The 19,124-nt window shown below is 41.3% G+C and overlaps 1 protein-coding gene across 4 annotated transcripts in view; it reads right to left on the minus strand.

Moving 5' to 3' along the window:
* Positions 1–19,124, minus strand: part of VPS13B (vacuolar protein sorting 13 homolog B) — a 1,020,896-nt gene that overhangs the window by 39,696 nt on the left and 962,076 nt on the right. For all 4 annotated transcript variants that reach the window (XM_040432419.1, XM_040432415.1, XM_040432418.1 and 1 more), the window contains exons 50-56: positions 17,469–17,657; positions 12,195–12,341; positions 9,780–10,063; positions 8,404–8,531; positions 7,718–7,917; positions 6,005–6,123; positions 4,004–4,830 (exon numbers count right to left, since the gene is read on the minus strand). In XM_040432419.1, the coding sequence (XP_040288353.1) occupies positions 4,004–4,830; positions 6,005–6,123; positions 7,718–7,917; positions 8,404–8,531; positions 9,780–10,063; positions 12,195–12,341; positions 17,469–17,657 (1,894 nt within the window). The remainder of the gene's footprint in view (positions 1–4,003; positions 4,831–6,004; positions 6,124–7,717; positions 7,918–8,403; positions 8,532–9,779; positions 10,064–12,194; positions 12,342–17,468; positions 17,658–19,124) is intronic.

The following is a 19,124-nucleotide window of genomic DNA, read 5'->3' on the forward strand; positions in this document are numbered from 1 at the left end:
ATATCAAGGCTGGATGTGTGTACCTGTGTAGAATTGTACAGGGCACTGGCTCTCCTTAAAGAGACCAACTATGTCTGGAGGCTTATTGGCAATGCTCCATGGGAAACAAATATGCAAAGAGGTATCTCCCAAGAACGAGAATGATCTCGCTATCTTCACCTTGTGGAAGGTGGCTTCCGATGGGTGAAAATCCAACTTTTTAGCCAAGCCTTGGGATATGACAAGGGAATATTGCCAAGCCAGATATCCATCTGCTGACAGCTGTTTCAGGTGCCTCAGAGCAGGAAAATTGTTAACACACAGAAATACTATGGGCCGTACTATAGATCCATCATACAGGCACAAGCACGGGTCATATTAAACGGTTTCCAAACTGAAGTTCTGGTGAGAGTTAATGTCCTCTTCTAGAAACAGGTAAATTAATTGTGAGTGACACCGAGGCTCACTAAGAAATTCCCATCATACTGCGGTGTAAATATCTTTGGTCCTGCCGTGGTTACATTTTTCCTGTTATGTCTCTGAATCATCCCGTCATCTGTTTTAATAAAAACATATTTGCTTATAATGATTTTACTGTAAGCTGCACATGAATCCCCATATAACATAATGAATGGGACGGGGAGGAAAATACAAAGAACAATTAAAATATGATTAATAGCTCAACGGGATACTCCTGAGGCAGAGGTAACATTATCATCATCATCATTATGGGATCTATTTCCAGGACCGTCTGGACACATCTTCAAGATGAAGATTTAAGATGCCTTCCTTGCCAACTAAATCTCCCAGAAATACCCACTTTGGGCATATTTGTGTAAGCACTGCCCACTGAGATCCTCCGAAAACTGGAGCGGCTGGTAGGTAGACACAAGCCGTGTCATACATTTACCATGTGTAACAGCCATCAGCTGGAAATATCCACATCAATGAAGTAATAATGTTTTCAGGAAAAGGCCCTTTGTGCACAATATGCCAATGAACTTTAGACACTGTTGCACATACATTTATATTACCGAAAATCTAACTTTACAGCAAAGGAACATTCAAATGCCTGGCATTTAGCTTCAGGTCTGTAACAGAAGCCAATGTGGATCTGCTGTGCCCCTCTGTTCTTCCCCTTTTAACTGTACAGGGATCTGGACTCCACTGCATCAGAACCACCAAGTGACTTCTGACCCATGGGGATCAAGAGACACCAGTGTGGAGCATCAAGGGATCAGGCAAAACCATAGTCAAAGACAGGCTGAGGTCAGAGCAGGCAGAGTATCTGCAATCCGATAAACAGCCCGAAATTAGGACAGGCAGCTTAGGTTCATTACACAGATCAGGCAGAGGTCATGCAGCTCAGGGTCATTACGGAGATCAGACAAAGGTCAGGTCAGGCAGCGAAAGGTCACATCCGTAAGTCAGGCAGAAGTTGGTACACGGAACAGGCAAACAAGCTCCAGCACACCTTAGAACCTGATGTTCAGGCCACCTGGCGGGAGAGCAGAGACCCTGAAGAACTGGAGCCTGGGAGAAGGTGAGGCCGGCGATCACGGGCTGCAGTCATAACAGGGTCCTCTTGCATGGGGCAATTTCAGGCTTTGAAAGAGGGCCGATTGACTTGTATATCCTTTGTGTTTACACAGAATTATGTACACTAAATGGGGGGTGAATAATCTTTCCTACGAATTCTTCATCCTCCATTCAGTTTGCATATTGTCAGCAGCACATACTCTGTTCACACTGGTGTCGCATGAAAGATGCTCGTTTGTCGGATGATCTGCAGCTTTTTTTAGAAGGGACAGTGATGGGTAACAACTAGTTTTCGATCCCGATCATCAGCTTGAGTAACAGACGCCTTAGAATGTTATGCCAGATTTTAAGGAACACAAATCTCTGAGCCCCAAAGAGGAAGAGCACTCTGATTCTGAAAATCGGTGGTGGACAGAGATCATGGTCATCACCAGTGAGATCTTCTCACGTCTACCCGTGACATATGAGATTATTTGGACGGGACTTACAGAACCTTAGACCTGGTTTTGCAGTAAAGTCTTGACAATTAAAATAAATACTTCTTAGAGAACTGAAGAAGTTTTTTTTTTTTTTGGCAATTCTAACAAAGTAAGCGGGGATGGAACTGGTTGTTTTAGCTACTGAGATGGGCGTTGGGTTCTTTAATCTTTGGAAACCTCGCTGTGCCATTCCAGAAGTATGATTATCCAGTAAAAAGGAAGAAAAAAGCTGAAGGTATTAAGAGACCTGTCGGGTCTGATCAGCCATCAAAGTGAATTCCATTAATGTGTGTGAAAATCAAGGTTTAACATTAATTGGATCAGTGACCCATAACTCGGTCCAGCGCAATGGTACTAAACATAATACTTTGCTAATTAAGGACATTTCTTGACCATTGATCTCTGGGTACTGCATGCTTGTCAGGTCAGCTCCAGTCACAGGGAACCCTGACATCTGTGAACAAACCCATCTCCAATACTCCAGAGCGTAAACCTTACCCTTCATCCGTCAGATATTAACAGGGGATTAACCGGGCTTCCACAAATATGTTAATTAAGAGAATCTGTACATGATCCTATATCAGGTGACCCGCCTGTACTAATGGTTAAAGGGACACGACTTCCAGGCTCTAAAATCTGTCTTATTGCACGATAAAGTATTATATCTATCTAAACTAAGTATCTTCCGGATCTATCTATCTACAGTATCTATGTAACTACAATATATATATATATATATATATATATATATCCATCTACAGTATCTATGTAACTACAATATATATATATATATATATATATATATATATCCATCTACAGTATCTATGTAACTACAATATATATATATATCCATCTACAGTATCTATGTACCTTCAGGATCTAATATCTATCTATCTATCTACAGTACCTATCCTTTTACAGTATCTAGGTACCTTCATACTGTGGGACCCCAGAAAAGCTGACATGGAGAAACTTGAGTTGGACCACAAAGCAGGACTCTGTGTCCATGTCTGCATAGCATGTTTTACGATACCCTGTATTTTCTGCATGCAGTCGCTGGCGCAGGAAACTATTGTAACACAGTGTATGGTAAAGTACTGGAGGTTTGTGTATCTCACCCAGAATGTTTAGATGGGTGAGATAAAATAATCCAGCTGGTTTGTTTCAGCAAAGTGTAGTTTGCTGAGGCATGTTTCTTTAAAGTGTTTTATGGGCCTGGATTTTTATGGAATGGTGAGTAAGTGTTGGTAGAGGGACCTACCATTCCCTCCCACTCCAGCACAACATTTTCCCTTAGGCTGAGATGAACCTAGGTATAGCCGCTGGGCTCATTATTCTGGGGATAAATATAAGCCTCAAAAGCTCATTTATGTTTAGAGCTTGGACACTGCATGACCTGTGGTGGCTGTGCAAAGCGTGACCCTCTTGTTTGATCTGAAGTACCTAGGCGAGGTAACCTTCTGAATGGTTAGTGCCCAGACGGGTAGGTATTTTGTTTATGTATTTCTTTTTTGCTGTGGATTCATCCACCTGAAGGTCATAATTGGATGGACTTAATTTGGACTCTTAACCATAGATGCTCGTGTTTTGTGTCATTGCCGATCCCAACCATAAGGACAGATCCCGACATTATACAGTGGATAAAAGGCCCCGTCCACAGTGTAGTTTCCAGAGCCGATGTAATGCAGCTCAACTCCTATTCATTTGCATGGATGCTGAACTGTAGTAACACACACGGCCATTACTCTGTGGAAATCTTGTGCCTCCGGCTCCTTCCACTGACGGCTGCCAGAAACAGCTGATTGGTGGAAGTGCTGGGTGGACCCACACCAATCTCATATTGATGACTTGTCCTGAGGATAGGCCATCAATATCTAAGTGCTGGACTCAAGTATATATATATATATATATATATATATATGCATATATTATTCCTAGATTGCCCGGAGTTGTTAAAATAAAAGAACATCTACCCGCTGATATGGAAATTAGATGCACACACTCACCTGCTCTGAAAAGGGCACCAGCGGCATAATGCATTGCCAGGGCATGTATGAGCTGTCTGGCCGTGGTAAAGATTGGCCCACGTTCAAATACGGAGAAGGATAATGGAGTGTGGTCAGAGGCAATGTAAAGCTTCAGCGATGCATGGATGCTAACCAGCAGGTTAACTGGTTGCACAGTCAATTTCCTGAGCTTGACCGGACTAACCAGTGCTGAAGCATGCTGTTGTACTTGATCCGGCAGTATATGAGGAAGCTTAGATCCTATGTGTTTGACTTGGCTTTCCAGCAATCTGTTATCTGGGAGATATGTATCGAACAGTGTTTTGACATAGTAGACGAATGTGTCCTCCACGTACAACCGGGACGGCTTCATATCACAGCTCAGTTCATTCAGATCACAAATGTCTTGTTCTAAAGAGAAGGCGATGAAGAGCTTGAAGAATGAAGTCTCCTTGTACTCCTCCAGCTCTTTGATGGACATGGTCAGGCTGCCAGCCTTTGGCCATCTGGTGCACTCTATTTTCTCCTCTTGGCAAACCAGGACAGGGAAATGGAAATTAGACTTATTATAGAGCTGATTGTCTATCTGCAAATCTCCACAAAATACTTCCAGGCTGTAAAACATGGGTATACCACAGGTGATATCCGTCTGCAGCTCTTGGCAAGGCTGTCTGAGATAGCTGGTTACTGGAGTCAAATGAAGGAACACATTATCCAGAGTCAATCTCATGAGCTCGGATGAGGCTTTGTAATTAGTGATGTCGTCATATATGGCCACGCTGAGCTGGGTGATAAAGGATTTGAATACAATGCGCTGACATTGGGTCCTATGAAAAATCAAAAAGTTAGTCATTCAGTTGTACTCCAACTACAGACATCTCGTTAGAAGTTAATGGTATATTAAAGGGATTGACTTATAAAGACAATATAAAGCTTATCAGTACATATGGCTGTCATGAAGGGCAGCATGCAATCGTTCTTTATGAGCCAGAACAGAGAGGGTGGCTCTTGCTCTGGCAGATCTAGTCTGTCCATGTTTTAGGTCCCATCTGCTCTGCTGCATACTACATAAAAATATTGATCAAAAAAGTATTGCATGCTAGACTATCTTGTCTGGTAAAAAGATGGACTCCCTAACAGAAACCCAACAGACCCCACTATAATTAATTGTGTCCAACTGGCATTGTTAATTTCAGTTATGTGTCAGATCCAGGCCATCCAGTATTTGAGCTGTTCTGTTCTTATAATGGAGAAGAACAATGGAAATGATGAGCTCTAGTGTGAAAGCGGCCTTACAGGATGAGACAATCATTGAAGAGGCCAGCATGTAATATGCATGGCAGAATGTCCCTGGCAAATCATAGGGGGTTCCAGCAGCCAGACTTGCAGGGCTTGGCTGACCACCATGGCGGTGGTCTGCATAAAGGGGTTATCCCCATGACACAAGCCCTATAAGAGTAGATTTTTTTGTACAAATTAGATAAAATGGAAGTTTATGTGCATTTAATTCAAGAACATATGGCTTGGGTTTATTGTAAAGTATAGGCTGACCAGTAACTGTTTTGAGTCCTAGGAACGCAGAAACATAGAAATTCATTATTTAAAGTATCTAATTTTAAAACGTTGCTAATTTTTGATCCAAAACTGGATTCATTTCTTAATATATTTTTTATAGCGGCCTTATCTCTGATTTTCTGCTACATAGCTCCAGATTGCCTGCAATACAAAATAATGTTCTGGCTGCCCGGAGCCACCACTAGAGGGAGCAAGTCATGCAGAAAGCTCCTAAGCACCCTCTAGTGGAGGCTGCAGACAGCCAGAATGTATCTATGTCTATACTGGGAATCTGCATCAGAAGACCAAAGGTCTGACCACTATCAAGATATATTCAGAATTAACCAGGAGATAATTTTAATTGTAAAAATGTACAAAGGGGTGATTCTCTTTGTCTTCTCCTGTTTTACTCCTAGGCACTTAACTCCTGGAGGCAGTATACAGTACCTATTGAGACTGGTTAGGACTGGCCCTGCCCTTCCTTCTGGGGCCAGCGTGACGATGATGGCTCCACACTGTTGTACAATATCCGCATAGACGTAGCCATATCCAGTAAGGAAAACAACCTAGAGAAACAGCACAAACATGTCCTATGAGTGACGCCTACAGAGGAATTCCACGTATGAATTTCAGAAGCACGCTCCCCTGACACATGTTAAGATCAGACACATGTTGTTAATCTTTCCAGACCAGATCTATGGCTATCCCTGCAGATGCCTGTATGGGAAAAGGGGCTTCTGAAATGTCACAAATTATACACATTTATTATCTTTGATAGCCCCGCTGCTGCAATTTGTTGAAAAGCAAGAGAGACAATACAACAGTTAGTCCAGGCGGAAAATATATGGTCATGACACATAAGACCAGATGGTAAAAAAGAAATCCAAATGTAGAAATGGTATTAGACCTCAGACTGAATAGTCACCACTAGGCTAATGAGACATGCAACATTCTCCTAATCCCGGTATATACATCATTACATTGTGCGTAAGTACGCCACAGTAATTGTGAATGGTCATATGATGGTTTGGGTCAGAGCTGGGGGCACCCACCGGAATAACAAGTGCTTATTTTGTGGCAATAAATGAAAGAAAACAGATTCCGCTAAGTTTCACCGATCTCGAAACCCCTTCCCCCTGGTCTCTGCCTGTCTCGTTTACATTAGTGCATGATGACATGTCATCCACATGCTGTGCCACATCTTAATACTCATATTGTTGGAGGTATGCTTAAAGTGTACCTCCAATTATAAATAACTTTCCTGTGCTGATCAATCTTCCAATAGTGGTAATTCCTGTCTTCAGAGGCAGAGATGCCAGTGGAGGTGTATAGAGAGGAGGAAGCAGCTGCTGAGAGAGAGAGAGACAGACACACAAAGATGCTGCTGCATCTTTTAAGTGTATTCTCCCACCCCAATGCTGGATTCACAGCTACCCTACCCAGTACAGCTGTAAAATGTCCTCCACACTACTGCTCCTCAGCATGTCAGACAGTAGAACATTTTACTAGATGCAACAGCATCTGTGTTCCTGCCTCTGTCTTTGCAGATGCTCCCTCTACCCTCCATAGACCTGTATGCTGAGCAGTTGTAACCTGATCTCTCAGTGAAGCTCCTCTCTGTTCTGATTGTGATAAGAGGAAAAAGAGCAATTTTTTCTGTAATAAGATACAGTATATTACAAAGCTTCTTTATCTTCCCTTATACCATTGATTTATGGACAGTTGTCTATAATTGAAGGTATACATTTTAACACTGAAGGTAAACTTTTTAAAATGACTATTTTTGCTTAAGTATTGGAGGTGACTGGAAGGTGGAAGTCCTAGGCATTTAACACTTTTGTCTCTAAAATGCAATACTATGAGATGTCTTAGTTGCAAAATGATTCTCCCTACATGCCTTAATAATTAGTAATTTTTATTATTATTTGTATGGTCATGTGAAATCCTCTGCACACTGCCCAGCAGAAGCAGACTATCTCATGAAGATTCCTATGACGACACCCCTGGGAAGTGATGGACTAGGTGTTAAGCTCAGTTGCTAGCCACCTGAAGGGTGTAGGAGATATGATACAACTTCAAGGTAGATGAAACTTTGGGGCAAATTATCCGGTTGTTTTGCCCTAGTCCCACTGTAAATTGTGAAATGGTCTGTTGTGATACCTGTGTCCCTTGGTTGTTGATATCTATCAGGTCACTCCATTCATCGGCTGACTCCTCACATGACAGCACTTTCAGGTAGATCCCAGGAAGGGAGTCCTTGGTCCTACAGTCTGGAAAGCTGGACACTTGATGATACATTTCATGGTGCACCGAGCATTCAGCAGGTATTTTTCTACAATAAACCTCAAACTTTGGTGTTTCTGGAATGAAATATAAGAATTATGGCAAATCTGATCATGCATGTTCTATAAAGCATTAATTAAAAGCTCCAAAGAATAAAATGAAAAAAGCCATTTCTGGTAGTTTGATGCACCAGACCAGAAATAATTTATTTCCAAGGTAAAACTAAGTAGGCGGCCGCTTCGGTTGTCATGGGAGGTGTTTGACAGGCCACAATTTATAGAGCAATAAAAAAAAAAAAAAATAGTTCTCTACTAAAACTTCCATAGGTTATGGGGTACTTTGAGAACTTCCCTTAAGCACACGGTGTGAATGGCACCCACCATAACCAATCAGTTCTTCGCAGGGTGATCAGGAAGAGAATGTAAAAATGCTAGACATTTTTATCATAGTATCATTTATGCACCAGGCATTATTATGTACACTGTTACACAGACATGATATCATTTTGCAGTTTATTACTAAAAATGTGGAATATGACTATTTATTGCTGCTGAAATCCATACCTTTAATATTCTCTTTCAGCAGTAAGGAAACTGTGCACCTGTTGCGAATAATCATCCGAGGGCTTGGGTCTTCTGTAAGGGTTATGTAAGTCACTCCGAAATGTTCCTGATAAGTCAAAACTAGAGCCCTGGCCAAAAAAAAGACAAATGTTTCATCACATTAATTTATATACATTAAAGGCACACTCGATACATAAGAATTAATATCATATACTAGTTATTCAAAGTAATTTTCAGTTTGGGGAGGCTGTGACGGACTCATGGCAGGCCAGTATGAAGTGGATGGTAAACTAGGGCAATGCTCAGGGCCCTCAGGGGCAACATGGATTTTGTCTCCACTTCTTCACTGCCGTATTCCACCAGGGAATGCAAAAGGAACCCCTTTCCTGCCTTAGACCATACGGAATTTAAAAATGTCAAAAAAAAAATGCCCTTTCTTTGCTAGTTGCCGAAGGCCCTATTTTGTAAGAAACGGGCACGGACTGTCTAACACTAGGGAGACCAAATGTGCTTTGCATCTGGCACGGGAGAAGCTCTGTGGCTGACAGTAGGGAAACATAAATTCCAGCAAATTCCTCTTCAGTGAAATGACTGTATTTAGGACATCGACTTATAGTAATAGGACGCGTTTCGGTCCATCCTAAGCCTGAAATGGGTCGAAACGTGTTCTATTACTGTATGTTCATGTGTGCAGGGATTTATGTTTCTGTACAGGTTGGGAATTCATCCGATCCACGGCAGCACCACTACCTGAGCGCTGACCAACTATACTGCCTGACACTAGGTCGGGCACACTGCTGTCACTATGTGGGAGGAGCACTGGGACAGGTAAGTCACACCTCAGTTGCTGCAGCCCCTCATTTCCACAATGCTTGTCATTCAATCAGCGATTAGCAGGTAGCTCCTGCTTCCTCTTAGAAAGGGCATAAATGTGCATAATGAGGAATAGTCTATAAATCAAGAAGGTTTTGCGACTGCAGCGTTGCCCATTTAAATAATACTCAGCATCTCCTACTATTCTTACAGAAGTATAAAAAAGAATTACGGTACACACTCGATATAGCAGTGCCGTGACTTATAAAGAGGTAACTTTATTGCCAGAGGACAACAAGTTTCAAAATTTAATCTACTGGAAACTTATGAAGGAACTGTTTAAATTATGAAACGCGTTGTCTCCTGGCAATAAAGAAACTTGTTCGTAAGTAATCATCTTGCTCTCTTGAGTCATGGCAGAACGTAATTTTAATATTACTGTATTCCAGCATTGGAGCCACCAACAGTCATTCCACCGTTGGGCCTAATTTTATACAACGTAAAAAATGTATATATATACTAAATTAATACAACTACTTCTACAAAGATGGATAATGCCGTACTTGGTGCACAAGTCGTTGCCAGCGCACTCTCCGACAGGGACGGCGACACTCTGCCTCGGATACTCCAGGCGGTTGATGGCCGGCAGGCTCCAGCACTCAGGACTGCCGGCTGCTGCATTGTGGCACAGGCTGAGCAGAATGTATTTCTGGAGAGGAGGAGGTTCTCCTGTTAAGTGACTGTTGTCTGACACAAGATCCCAGCAAGGAATTGTATTGTACTTGGCCACGGGATGTTCCCCAACTGGGCCGATGCTGAACACAGTGCTGTCTGGTACTGGAACATACTTCGAAAGACAAAAAAAAAAGGGTACACAAAAAAGATAAGCTTGATTAAAAGAAACAGATGATTCAGTCCACGGAGGTTTGACTTATTATTATGAGTTGGACATTTGAAGCCAAACATTGGATAGTTGAAGCACGGCCAGATTTCCAACACAGAGCACAAAGATATCATTTTTCCTTGGGCTTTAAAACATAGTTCACAGAGAGGTCTTGCTGCTTTGTGTTTGACTTAGCAACAGGTGAAAAGTCGATATATCCCCCCAAAAATCTTTGTGGTCATAGCATACTGTGAACAACAAACATAAAAAAAACCAACCTCCAGCGTGACTTCCATGCAGTTGTTGTCCCGCTCTGACCTTTACCTTGTTATATAGGACACAAACTAGATAGAACATCAGCATTTTCTAAACAGGAAATTCACTTAAAAAGTACTTGTTTTGACCACAAAATGCACATTTACAAAAAACTATCACTTTTTTTGGGGGTTATGTGTACAGTACAGCCTGGACCTGGCCCGCTTTATTCTTGCATTTACCAGGCACATGTTATAAATTTTCGAGGGATACGATAGGTGCACGGATTTAACTAAATATACTGTATATTATTTTTGATCTAAAAAAAAAATCCTGTTAACGTTTTGTGAAGTTCATCTTCCATCTTTAGGTTCCATGACACGTAGAAAGAGAATTATAGAGACTGGGACTTTATGCGCCGGTCTTGATATTCCCTGCACTGCCAGAGGATGCACCTAATTTATGAGGAGGCAGGGGACTTGTCATAAACTAGGGGCATCCTTGAAAAGTCTGTGCACCAATACAGAAATATACGGCAGCTCTGAGCCGCCATAGATTTCTGGCTGCATTTGCGCCAGAAAACTGGTGTGAATAAAGATAAACTCGTCACGATGGCTGGCCACACCACCTTCCTGCCCTCGCAATGCCTTCTTCAGAAAAAGTGGCATAAAAAAGTCACTTGCAACAATTTTTTTTAAAAAGTGGCAAACAAGTGTCTTTTTAATGCCCATGGTCTTTCTTTCCAAATTTATTTGGTGGTAGAAAAAAGCCCATATGGTTTTTACCGTGTTTTTCGTGGCTTTTTAATGTATACTTTAAACAGGTGTTTTTTTAAACTCCGATTGAGATGGGAGAGATGAGAAAAGTGTCTGAAAAACCACCATATCTAGTCAATGCTATGTGAAAAATTCCAAAAAATGCTAAAAAGCACAACACAAAAAATAGCATGAAATAATAAAAAAAAAAAAATATATATATACCGTAAAAGTTACATCTGCAGCATAAAAAAAATAAAGCGGCAAAGATGACCCAAAAAAACTGTGTATGAAATAAATCTTACTGGTATTCAAAACCTTCAATGACTTGAATGAGGCACAAAACCTACATATCGTGGTATAAAACTTTGACGTGAGTGATGAGTTGGCCCTACACACCAGGTGTTGGTAGAACTCTGGATTGGCTGCCAGCCATCAATCCCAACTCCCCTATAAACATGCGTACTACGTTCAGTAAAGGGTGCATGTTTAAAGGGTCACTGTAATTTTAAATAACTTTGCATAAAGTACAAGTGAATACAAGAATCCTTCTTACTCTACACCACCTAAACCGTTGTCACAGACCTGGCGGGACAGTCCCAAATTTCAGCCTCAATTCCGTAATCCTGGGACAGCTGGCGCATGTCTCAACCAACTGGCTTGGCTATTTCCGGTAGTCCCATAACGGTGAATGGAGAGGTGGTTATATTTCGGCGGCTTGCTCTCCATTTACTGCTATGGGACTTCTGAAAATTGCAGAGCGCGCTTGCTTGGCTATTTCCAGAAGTTCCATGGCAGGGATTGAACAGCACTCTGCACATGTGCTCTCCTTCACTTTGAGGACCCCGCTCTGGAGACAGGAGCTGTTCCCACAGGTGGCATATCCTAGCGACATGCCATCAATTTTGACATTCGGCAACCCCATTAAGCAGCATGTATTAAAAAAAAAAGATTTTAATCTAAAGCTTGTGTTGGACCTCGTAAACTAGTAGCCTTCCATTATTCCAGTGGTCTTGACATGGATAGCAGAGGATGGAATATAAAAATAATGGATGGACCCAATAATGAAGATCACATGTACTTACCTCTTCATCAGGAAGCTGTCGTGGGACTGACATCTGTGGGCTGTAATAAATCCTATAGGAGGTATTGTTGATGAGAGTCGTCTTGTCTTCAATCTGTAGGATTTGGATACCATTGCGAACCATTGATGAAATGCTAAACTGGCAAAGCTAAAAGAGACAACAATATATCAGTGGAAACAAATATGTGAATATAATCCAGTTAAAGGGGTTGGGTCCTGAAACCAGCACCTGGATCTGAATACTTTTGTAATAGCATGTTCAACTACCACCAGCCATATGTTCTGTTAGAAGCTGTGGCAGTTACATGGAGAGAGCTGCAGCAGAAAGGACACACCCCCCTGAGCTGCTAGGCTGAAGATAATCTAGCAGAGCAATTGAAGCAATGAATGGGGAGATCTCTGGATCCATGTGAGGTACAGGGCTGGTTCTAGCTTTGTTATAAAGAGATCGTCATGTATTCAGGGGCGTAGCTATAGGGGATGCAGAGGGAGAAGTCGCTACAGGGCCCAGGAGCCTGAGGGGGCCCAAAGACCCTTGTGCTACATAAGAAGGCACCGGTATTATAGAAAGTGCATGCTGGTCAAGTTACACCTCTGGCTGGAGGGAAGGGGTTAGGTCAAGAACTTGGAATGGGGGGCCCAAGCTGAATTCTTGCACCAGGGCCCATAATCCTTTCACTACGCCCCTGCATGAACTATATGATGTCTGATTTTCATTTTTTTACCTCAATCGTGGCATAAACCCGTTATTGATGGATATACACATTAAAGGTATAACATTTTTATTTCTACTGTAGGTGAAGAAAATTTGACAACATATCAAATATCAATTCCTTAACATGTGTGTTCACTTTGTTACTTATCTTAACAATACAGAGCTACAGTCTGTACTATACTTCAGAGCAGCATTTACAATTCGTCAAAGCTGAAATCCCCCAACAGTCATTGTGGCTAAGTGTTTTTTGAATCAGATCTTATTTAATATTTTTCGTATGAGAATAAAAAACGAAAATATACAACAATCACAGTTATGGCAAATATACAGGTGAAACTCAAAAAATGAGAATATTGTGCAAAGTTCATTTATTTCAGTAATGCAACGTAAAAGGTGAAACTAACATATGAGAGACTCATTACATGCAAAGCGAGATATTTCAAGCCTTTATTTGTTATAATTTGGATGATTATGGCTTACAGTTTATGAAACCCCAATGTCTCAATTTGAGGTCCCCTTTGCTCAGGGGGTATGGATTAATTAGCTGACTAGAGGGTGACACTGAGCTTAGAATATTGAACCTTTTCACAATATTCTAATTTTAAGCTGCATTACTGAAATAAATGAACTTTTGCACGATATTCTAATATTTCGAGTTTCCCCTGTACAAGTACACATCAAGTACAGAATAAAGATGACATTTATCACAATTGTACACGGTCATTCATTGATGGGAATAAATTCCCAATACCCCTCCGTGTGGCCACATATCCTAAAAAGGAAATTATCACTCTAATATATCAGTCGCCTGATATCCCATTTAAATATCACATCAATCTATTACACTAATAGCTTCTTGAAGCATCCGCACCTCTGTGTTCCTTTACCTCAGCCCTCCAAACCCCCTAAGAACGATACCATTCCAGATATGCACCAGACATGTCTTCCACTGCTTCTCGAATTTCTTTACAGTGCCTCTTTTAATATGAATGCCACTTTCCATGGAAATCATGTGATTAACCATGTTTACCCATTCCGACTCAGTCGGAGGAGTCGGCTGTATCCAGTGCTTAGCTATGGATTTACGTGCAACATATAATAATTTAGCAATGGCTAACTTATGATCTGTAGAGACTGACAGATCCTCTACATACCCAAGATACCCTACCAGTGGAACCTGTGGTAATTTACCTTCATATCTTTCTTCTATTTGCCTATACACTGCAGTCCAGAAATGCTCCGGTTCCATACAGGTCCAGAACATATGAATAAAGTCTGCTTCCGGGGCAGTACACCGTGGACATTTAGAGTCCGCCTGCAGGCCCATCTTAAACATGAGCCATGGCGTCTTATATACACAGTGTAATAAAAACCGTTGTGAATGTCAAAGATATTGTGGGTACTGCCCCCAAAACATCATTACAATGCTCGTCTATTAACACTCTCACGTCTCTCTCCCATTTACCCTTAAAACCCACAAGCGGATTACGCAGTTCTTTATCCAATAAAAATGGCATATGCCATGGAAATGATCCATTGTGGCTAAGTGTTTGGCACAGAGCTGACTCAGAGGATGCACATTCTTTACACCATGGGCCAGATTTATCATTAGCTCAGGTCAGAATAATGGAGTGAAAAAGTCCCAAAAAAGTCCCAAACGCTAAAACTGCGCACAAATTTGCGACTTTTTTCTGCTCTGCACTATGCTCGCCAGTTTTCTGAAAGTGGGCGTGTTTTCTTATGTAAATGAATTTCTAGACAGATTTACTATTGGGACTATTTAAAAAGTCGCAAAAAAGTCCCAATTTCACTCCAGCAAGGACCATGCTTATCTTATGAGACTTTTTAATAGAACATGCGACTTTTTCATAAAAACGTGCGACTTTTTCATAAAGATGTGCGACTTTTGTAAAGCTGCTTACTGACGGATAAACTGCTACCGTCAAACCACATTTATTACAGTCTTAAAGGGCCGATCATAAATCTGACTTGGCTAAAACTGACTTTAGCCACATGTGAAAGTGGAGTGAGCTGTCAGAGTAATGATAAATCTGGCCCCATGTCTTTACACCAGGCACTGCACAAACTGCCCCATTGCAGTATGGTTCTGATAGAAACTATTGCATTGACAAGGCTGGTGACTGCTTCAGCCAGCAGAATTGTAAATACAGCTCTGAAGTATCATACAGATCAGGACTGGGGCAAAGGGTTATCAGTGTAGGCAGCTGTCTAGGGTACAGTTGTCACTCCGACCTAGAAGGGCATCAATGGTAGTTATTCAATATACAGCAGTGTGAACTGGACTCTATCTATCAGAATCTTACATTGAATGTGAAGAACAACTATTGCCAAAGTAAGTGCCATAAACTGGGAAATTCTACATACATTTGGAACAATTAGTCCACGCATCTGTGTAACTGAGGCTCTTACATAAAACCAGAAACTCTAAAATAAAACTAGCTTTACGGCACAGGCCTGACACTGGCACGCTCTCCGAACATACATCTCTGGTCACTGTAACATAAAAACTGCCTGTAATTGTTCTATAAACCATAATGATATTTAATTTGGGCTATAAAGTCAAATCGTTTTCTGTAGTCACCAAATTATGTTTCCCTCCGTGCCAATTCGAAGATATAGGTACGTTATTAATTTACGAGACTAATTAGATTTTTTAAACTTGAAAGGAGCTGGGTAATTTGGAATTATGTTTTGGGTGTATTGTGTCCTGCAAAAAGAAATATAAAACCAGCGTAGCATGCACCATTTAGTTACAAAGTTGTTCCATGTCTCAGGAATGTTGGAGAATGGCCCCAGTCGTCCGAAACATAAAAAAATACTACCAATAACAAAATAAAAATGGAAAAAAAATATAAGATGGGGCAATGCTGGAAAGGTGAAGTGAAAAATAGGACCTGACTGAGTTCTGGGCTCCATTATAATTGTAAAGATCATTAGCTTTAATGCAGAATAAATCCTTCATAAAAGAAATGTGAGAGTCGGCCTCTGATATTAGATTTACTGGTATTTTATATTTCATTTCCCATTATACAAAGGGCCCATTCACTCCACCAGTGAGGCTGAGAGGACGACCAGTCACATCTACACAGTTCTGACAGCAATGTTCACTTCCTCTCCTAACATGTACACCTTTCATCCTAGAACATTCTCATTCTTGTAAGAATACTCATCTTTCCTACTTCCTACATTATTTTTTTTTTTACTAAACCTCAGAAACATTTCATGTCTTCAGAGTTCCTCAAGTCTACTTTCTACTTTGCTCTACAGCAGGCATCAACTACCTCTGAAACTCCAGCTTTGGTAAAACTACGACCCCAACCATGCTCCCTTGCTTGGCTGCTCTCAGAACACTTATAGAAGTGAATGGAGCACGTTGGGAGTCGGTTTCACCATAGCTGGACTGCCAGAGTTTGAAGACCCCTGCTCTAGAGGACTGTCTGTAATATTCTAGAGAAAATTATAACCCGACCCAGTGTGTTCAAGGGAATTAATCTATGTTGTATATTGTCAGCCGGAAGCATTGCATTTTAGGAGAAACACCAAAGGGACTTCAGGTCCAACATTCTAATGATTGGTGAGGGTATGGAGGGGTTGTCCAAGGTGAAAAAATCTGTAGTGAATGACCTTAAATTACACATGCTCACTGATTCCCCTCTGCTCCCATTCTGAGACTTACTGGGTTTCCCACTGCTCTCCAATTTATGCTCCCTTCTTGACATGCAGGAAGTGCCTGGAGATGTTTGCTCAGCCAACCACTTCTGAAGTAGGTCACAACTGTGTCCAGTGTTTGCCAGAACATACATCTCTAGACATTTCCTGTGTACCAAGATGGGACCAGAAGTCAAAACCAGCAAAGACTCAGCAACCATTGGAAGAGCAGCAGTAGGGGATTGGTGAATATGGCTTACTTAATTTTTTTCATCCCACTTTAAGGCCACCTATCACAATTTTTTCCCCCTCTCGATAGACCATTTAATCCAATGATATATCATAAATTTCTATGATAGGGAAACCTCTGTTTCTTACAAGCTTTCACAATGTTTAGGGAAAACCCTTTAATACCCCCAGGGCATGCAGCCCCTACTGATTCCTGGCATATGATGTAACAATGCATGGGATTAGATAGACAGATTCGCTCTCAGTCCTTGAATCCCCTTCTGGCAGGGCCGTGGAGTTGGTAAACTAAATGTCCAAATCAATTTTTTAACGCAACGACTCCATCTTCAGCTCAAACTCCTTCATACTGTAAATGGTTCATGTATAAAAGTTAGTAGTAAAAAATTTACTGTAGTAGAATCATGGTACAGTTGCATCAGTCTTTTCAATGTTTTCATCACCATCAAGTTATATTTTTATTTTTAAGCCAGACTTGGAGTCAGACTATTTCTCCAACTTCACCCAAAACCAACCTGACTCCACAGCCCTACTTCTTGCTTACTCCCCTACCCTCCTAAGCCCGTAGTTTATTCAACTGCACCTGTAGGAGAAGTCTTGACCCCCTTAACATGAATGAAAGATTTGGCCCCATCAGTTTCTCACCTTTTGATGACCAGGAAAGGCTCCAAGCTTGATGCTTGCATCAACAAATCCATCTTCATCCAAAGATACCACCTCACCATTGTCTCCATCCTTCCATTTTGGGGAGGTCACGTCATGAACCAACCGTACGGCAACAGACTTGTGCACAGTGTTTGTGTTGGCCCAGTAGATCCCAATTTGAAAAGCCTCCTGAAAAACAGATACAAATTTATCATCGAGGAGGTATCACCTCTAATGGTCTACTGGGATAAGGAGAAAACAAAAAGTCCTTGATCAGCATAGACAAATACCACTAAATGTTGGCCTCAGATTATGGCTATGTATAATAAATTGACTTATTGTATAACTAGTATTTCAACGTCTGTCAGGATTCTTGTCTATGACCTCAAAGAAACAGTCTTCATATTTACTGGTGTATTTGGTCCCCCTTTGATCACTTCAAAAGTTCCCGGTGTGCATCCGTGGTATTTCGACTTGGGAATATATTTGCCTGACTAACGAATTTGGAAGCAAAGTCTGGCCAGTGAGGTACAGCAGGGCATTGCCAACAACCTCGTTAGGCACCGTCTGGGCCACAATAGCTACAGAGAGCAATAACTGCATTGTGAAGCATGGCTTCCTACATAAAGAAGCAAATTCAGAAAGCGAGTTGTGTTGTCAACCGTGATGAACAACAGTAACATGAGCGAGACAGATATAAAAAACAGATCTTCAACTAAAAGAAAGAAAAAAAATCCTACTTGTGTTTTCTACTAACTTGCCATGTAGTGTGGATACTGGAAACTCTGTTGGGTTCCGACTGCAGAAACTTGTTAACATAACCTCCCAAGGACGAGTGCTGGTATTTTCCACGCTGACGTGTGTAACCTTGACTACTCTTGGTTTCTCTATGCTCGCTTTGTACTTTTTTCGCAATTATTTGCTCTACCTTCGCTCCACAAGGGAAGTCATTTATTTTTTATTATTATTTTTGAAAAAAACATATTTATGACCCCTATTATTTAAGAATGTTTAGCAAACACCAAGGCCAGCAATGTACTGGAAGAAAAAAGATCCACAACTGGAGGACTAGCAAAATAAAGTGTTCAAGCACGTTCCCGGTGAGACACAGAAGCGAGCCTCAAAGTTGTTGCGATTAAATGCATTTAATGTACAGCTTGTTAAAGGGGTTGTCCCATGAAAAATATTGTACAAACCAGTGCCTGGATCTGAATACTTTTATAATTGCATGTAATTAAAAATGTATTATACATACTGAGTCAATGAAATCTATCTGTACAGCGCCACCTGCTGGTTGCTCTTTTACTAATTTCTCTGTCCTGCTCACTGAGACGGAAGCACACGCTCAGTTCCATCCTGCAACGGCCACCAGCTGTAGCAGAAAGGACACAACCTCTGGGAATGGACACGCCCTCTGAGATGCTTGAAATAAATCTAGCAGAACAATTGGTACAATGAATGGTCAGATCTCGTGATCCATGTGAGGTACAGGGCTGGTTCTAGCTTTGTTAGAACGAGGTTGTCATGTACTAGATTATTAGGGCTGCAACGATTAATCAACGTTATCGATAATATTTGATAACGGGATTCGTTGTCAATGAATCCCGTTATCAAATAATCGGCCGATTCGTTGCTATACGGGCGGGAGCGGGCGGT

Source organism: Bufo bufo, chromosome 5, assembly GCF_905171765.1.
Source record: "Bufo bufo chromosome 5, aBufBuf1.1, whole genome shotgun sequence".
Lineage (NCBI taxonomy): Eukaryota > Metazoa > Chordata > Amphibia > Anura > Bufonidae > Bufo > Bufo bufo.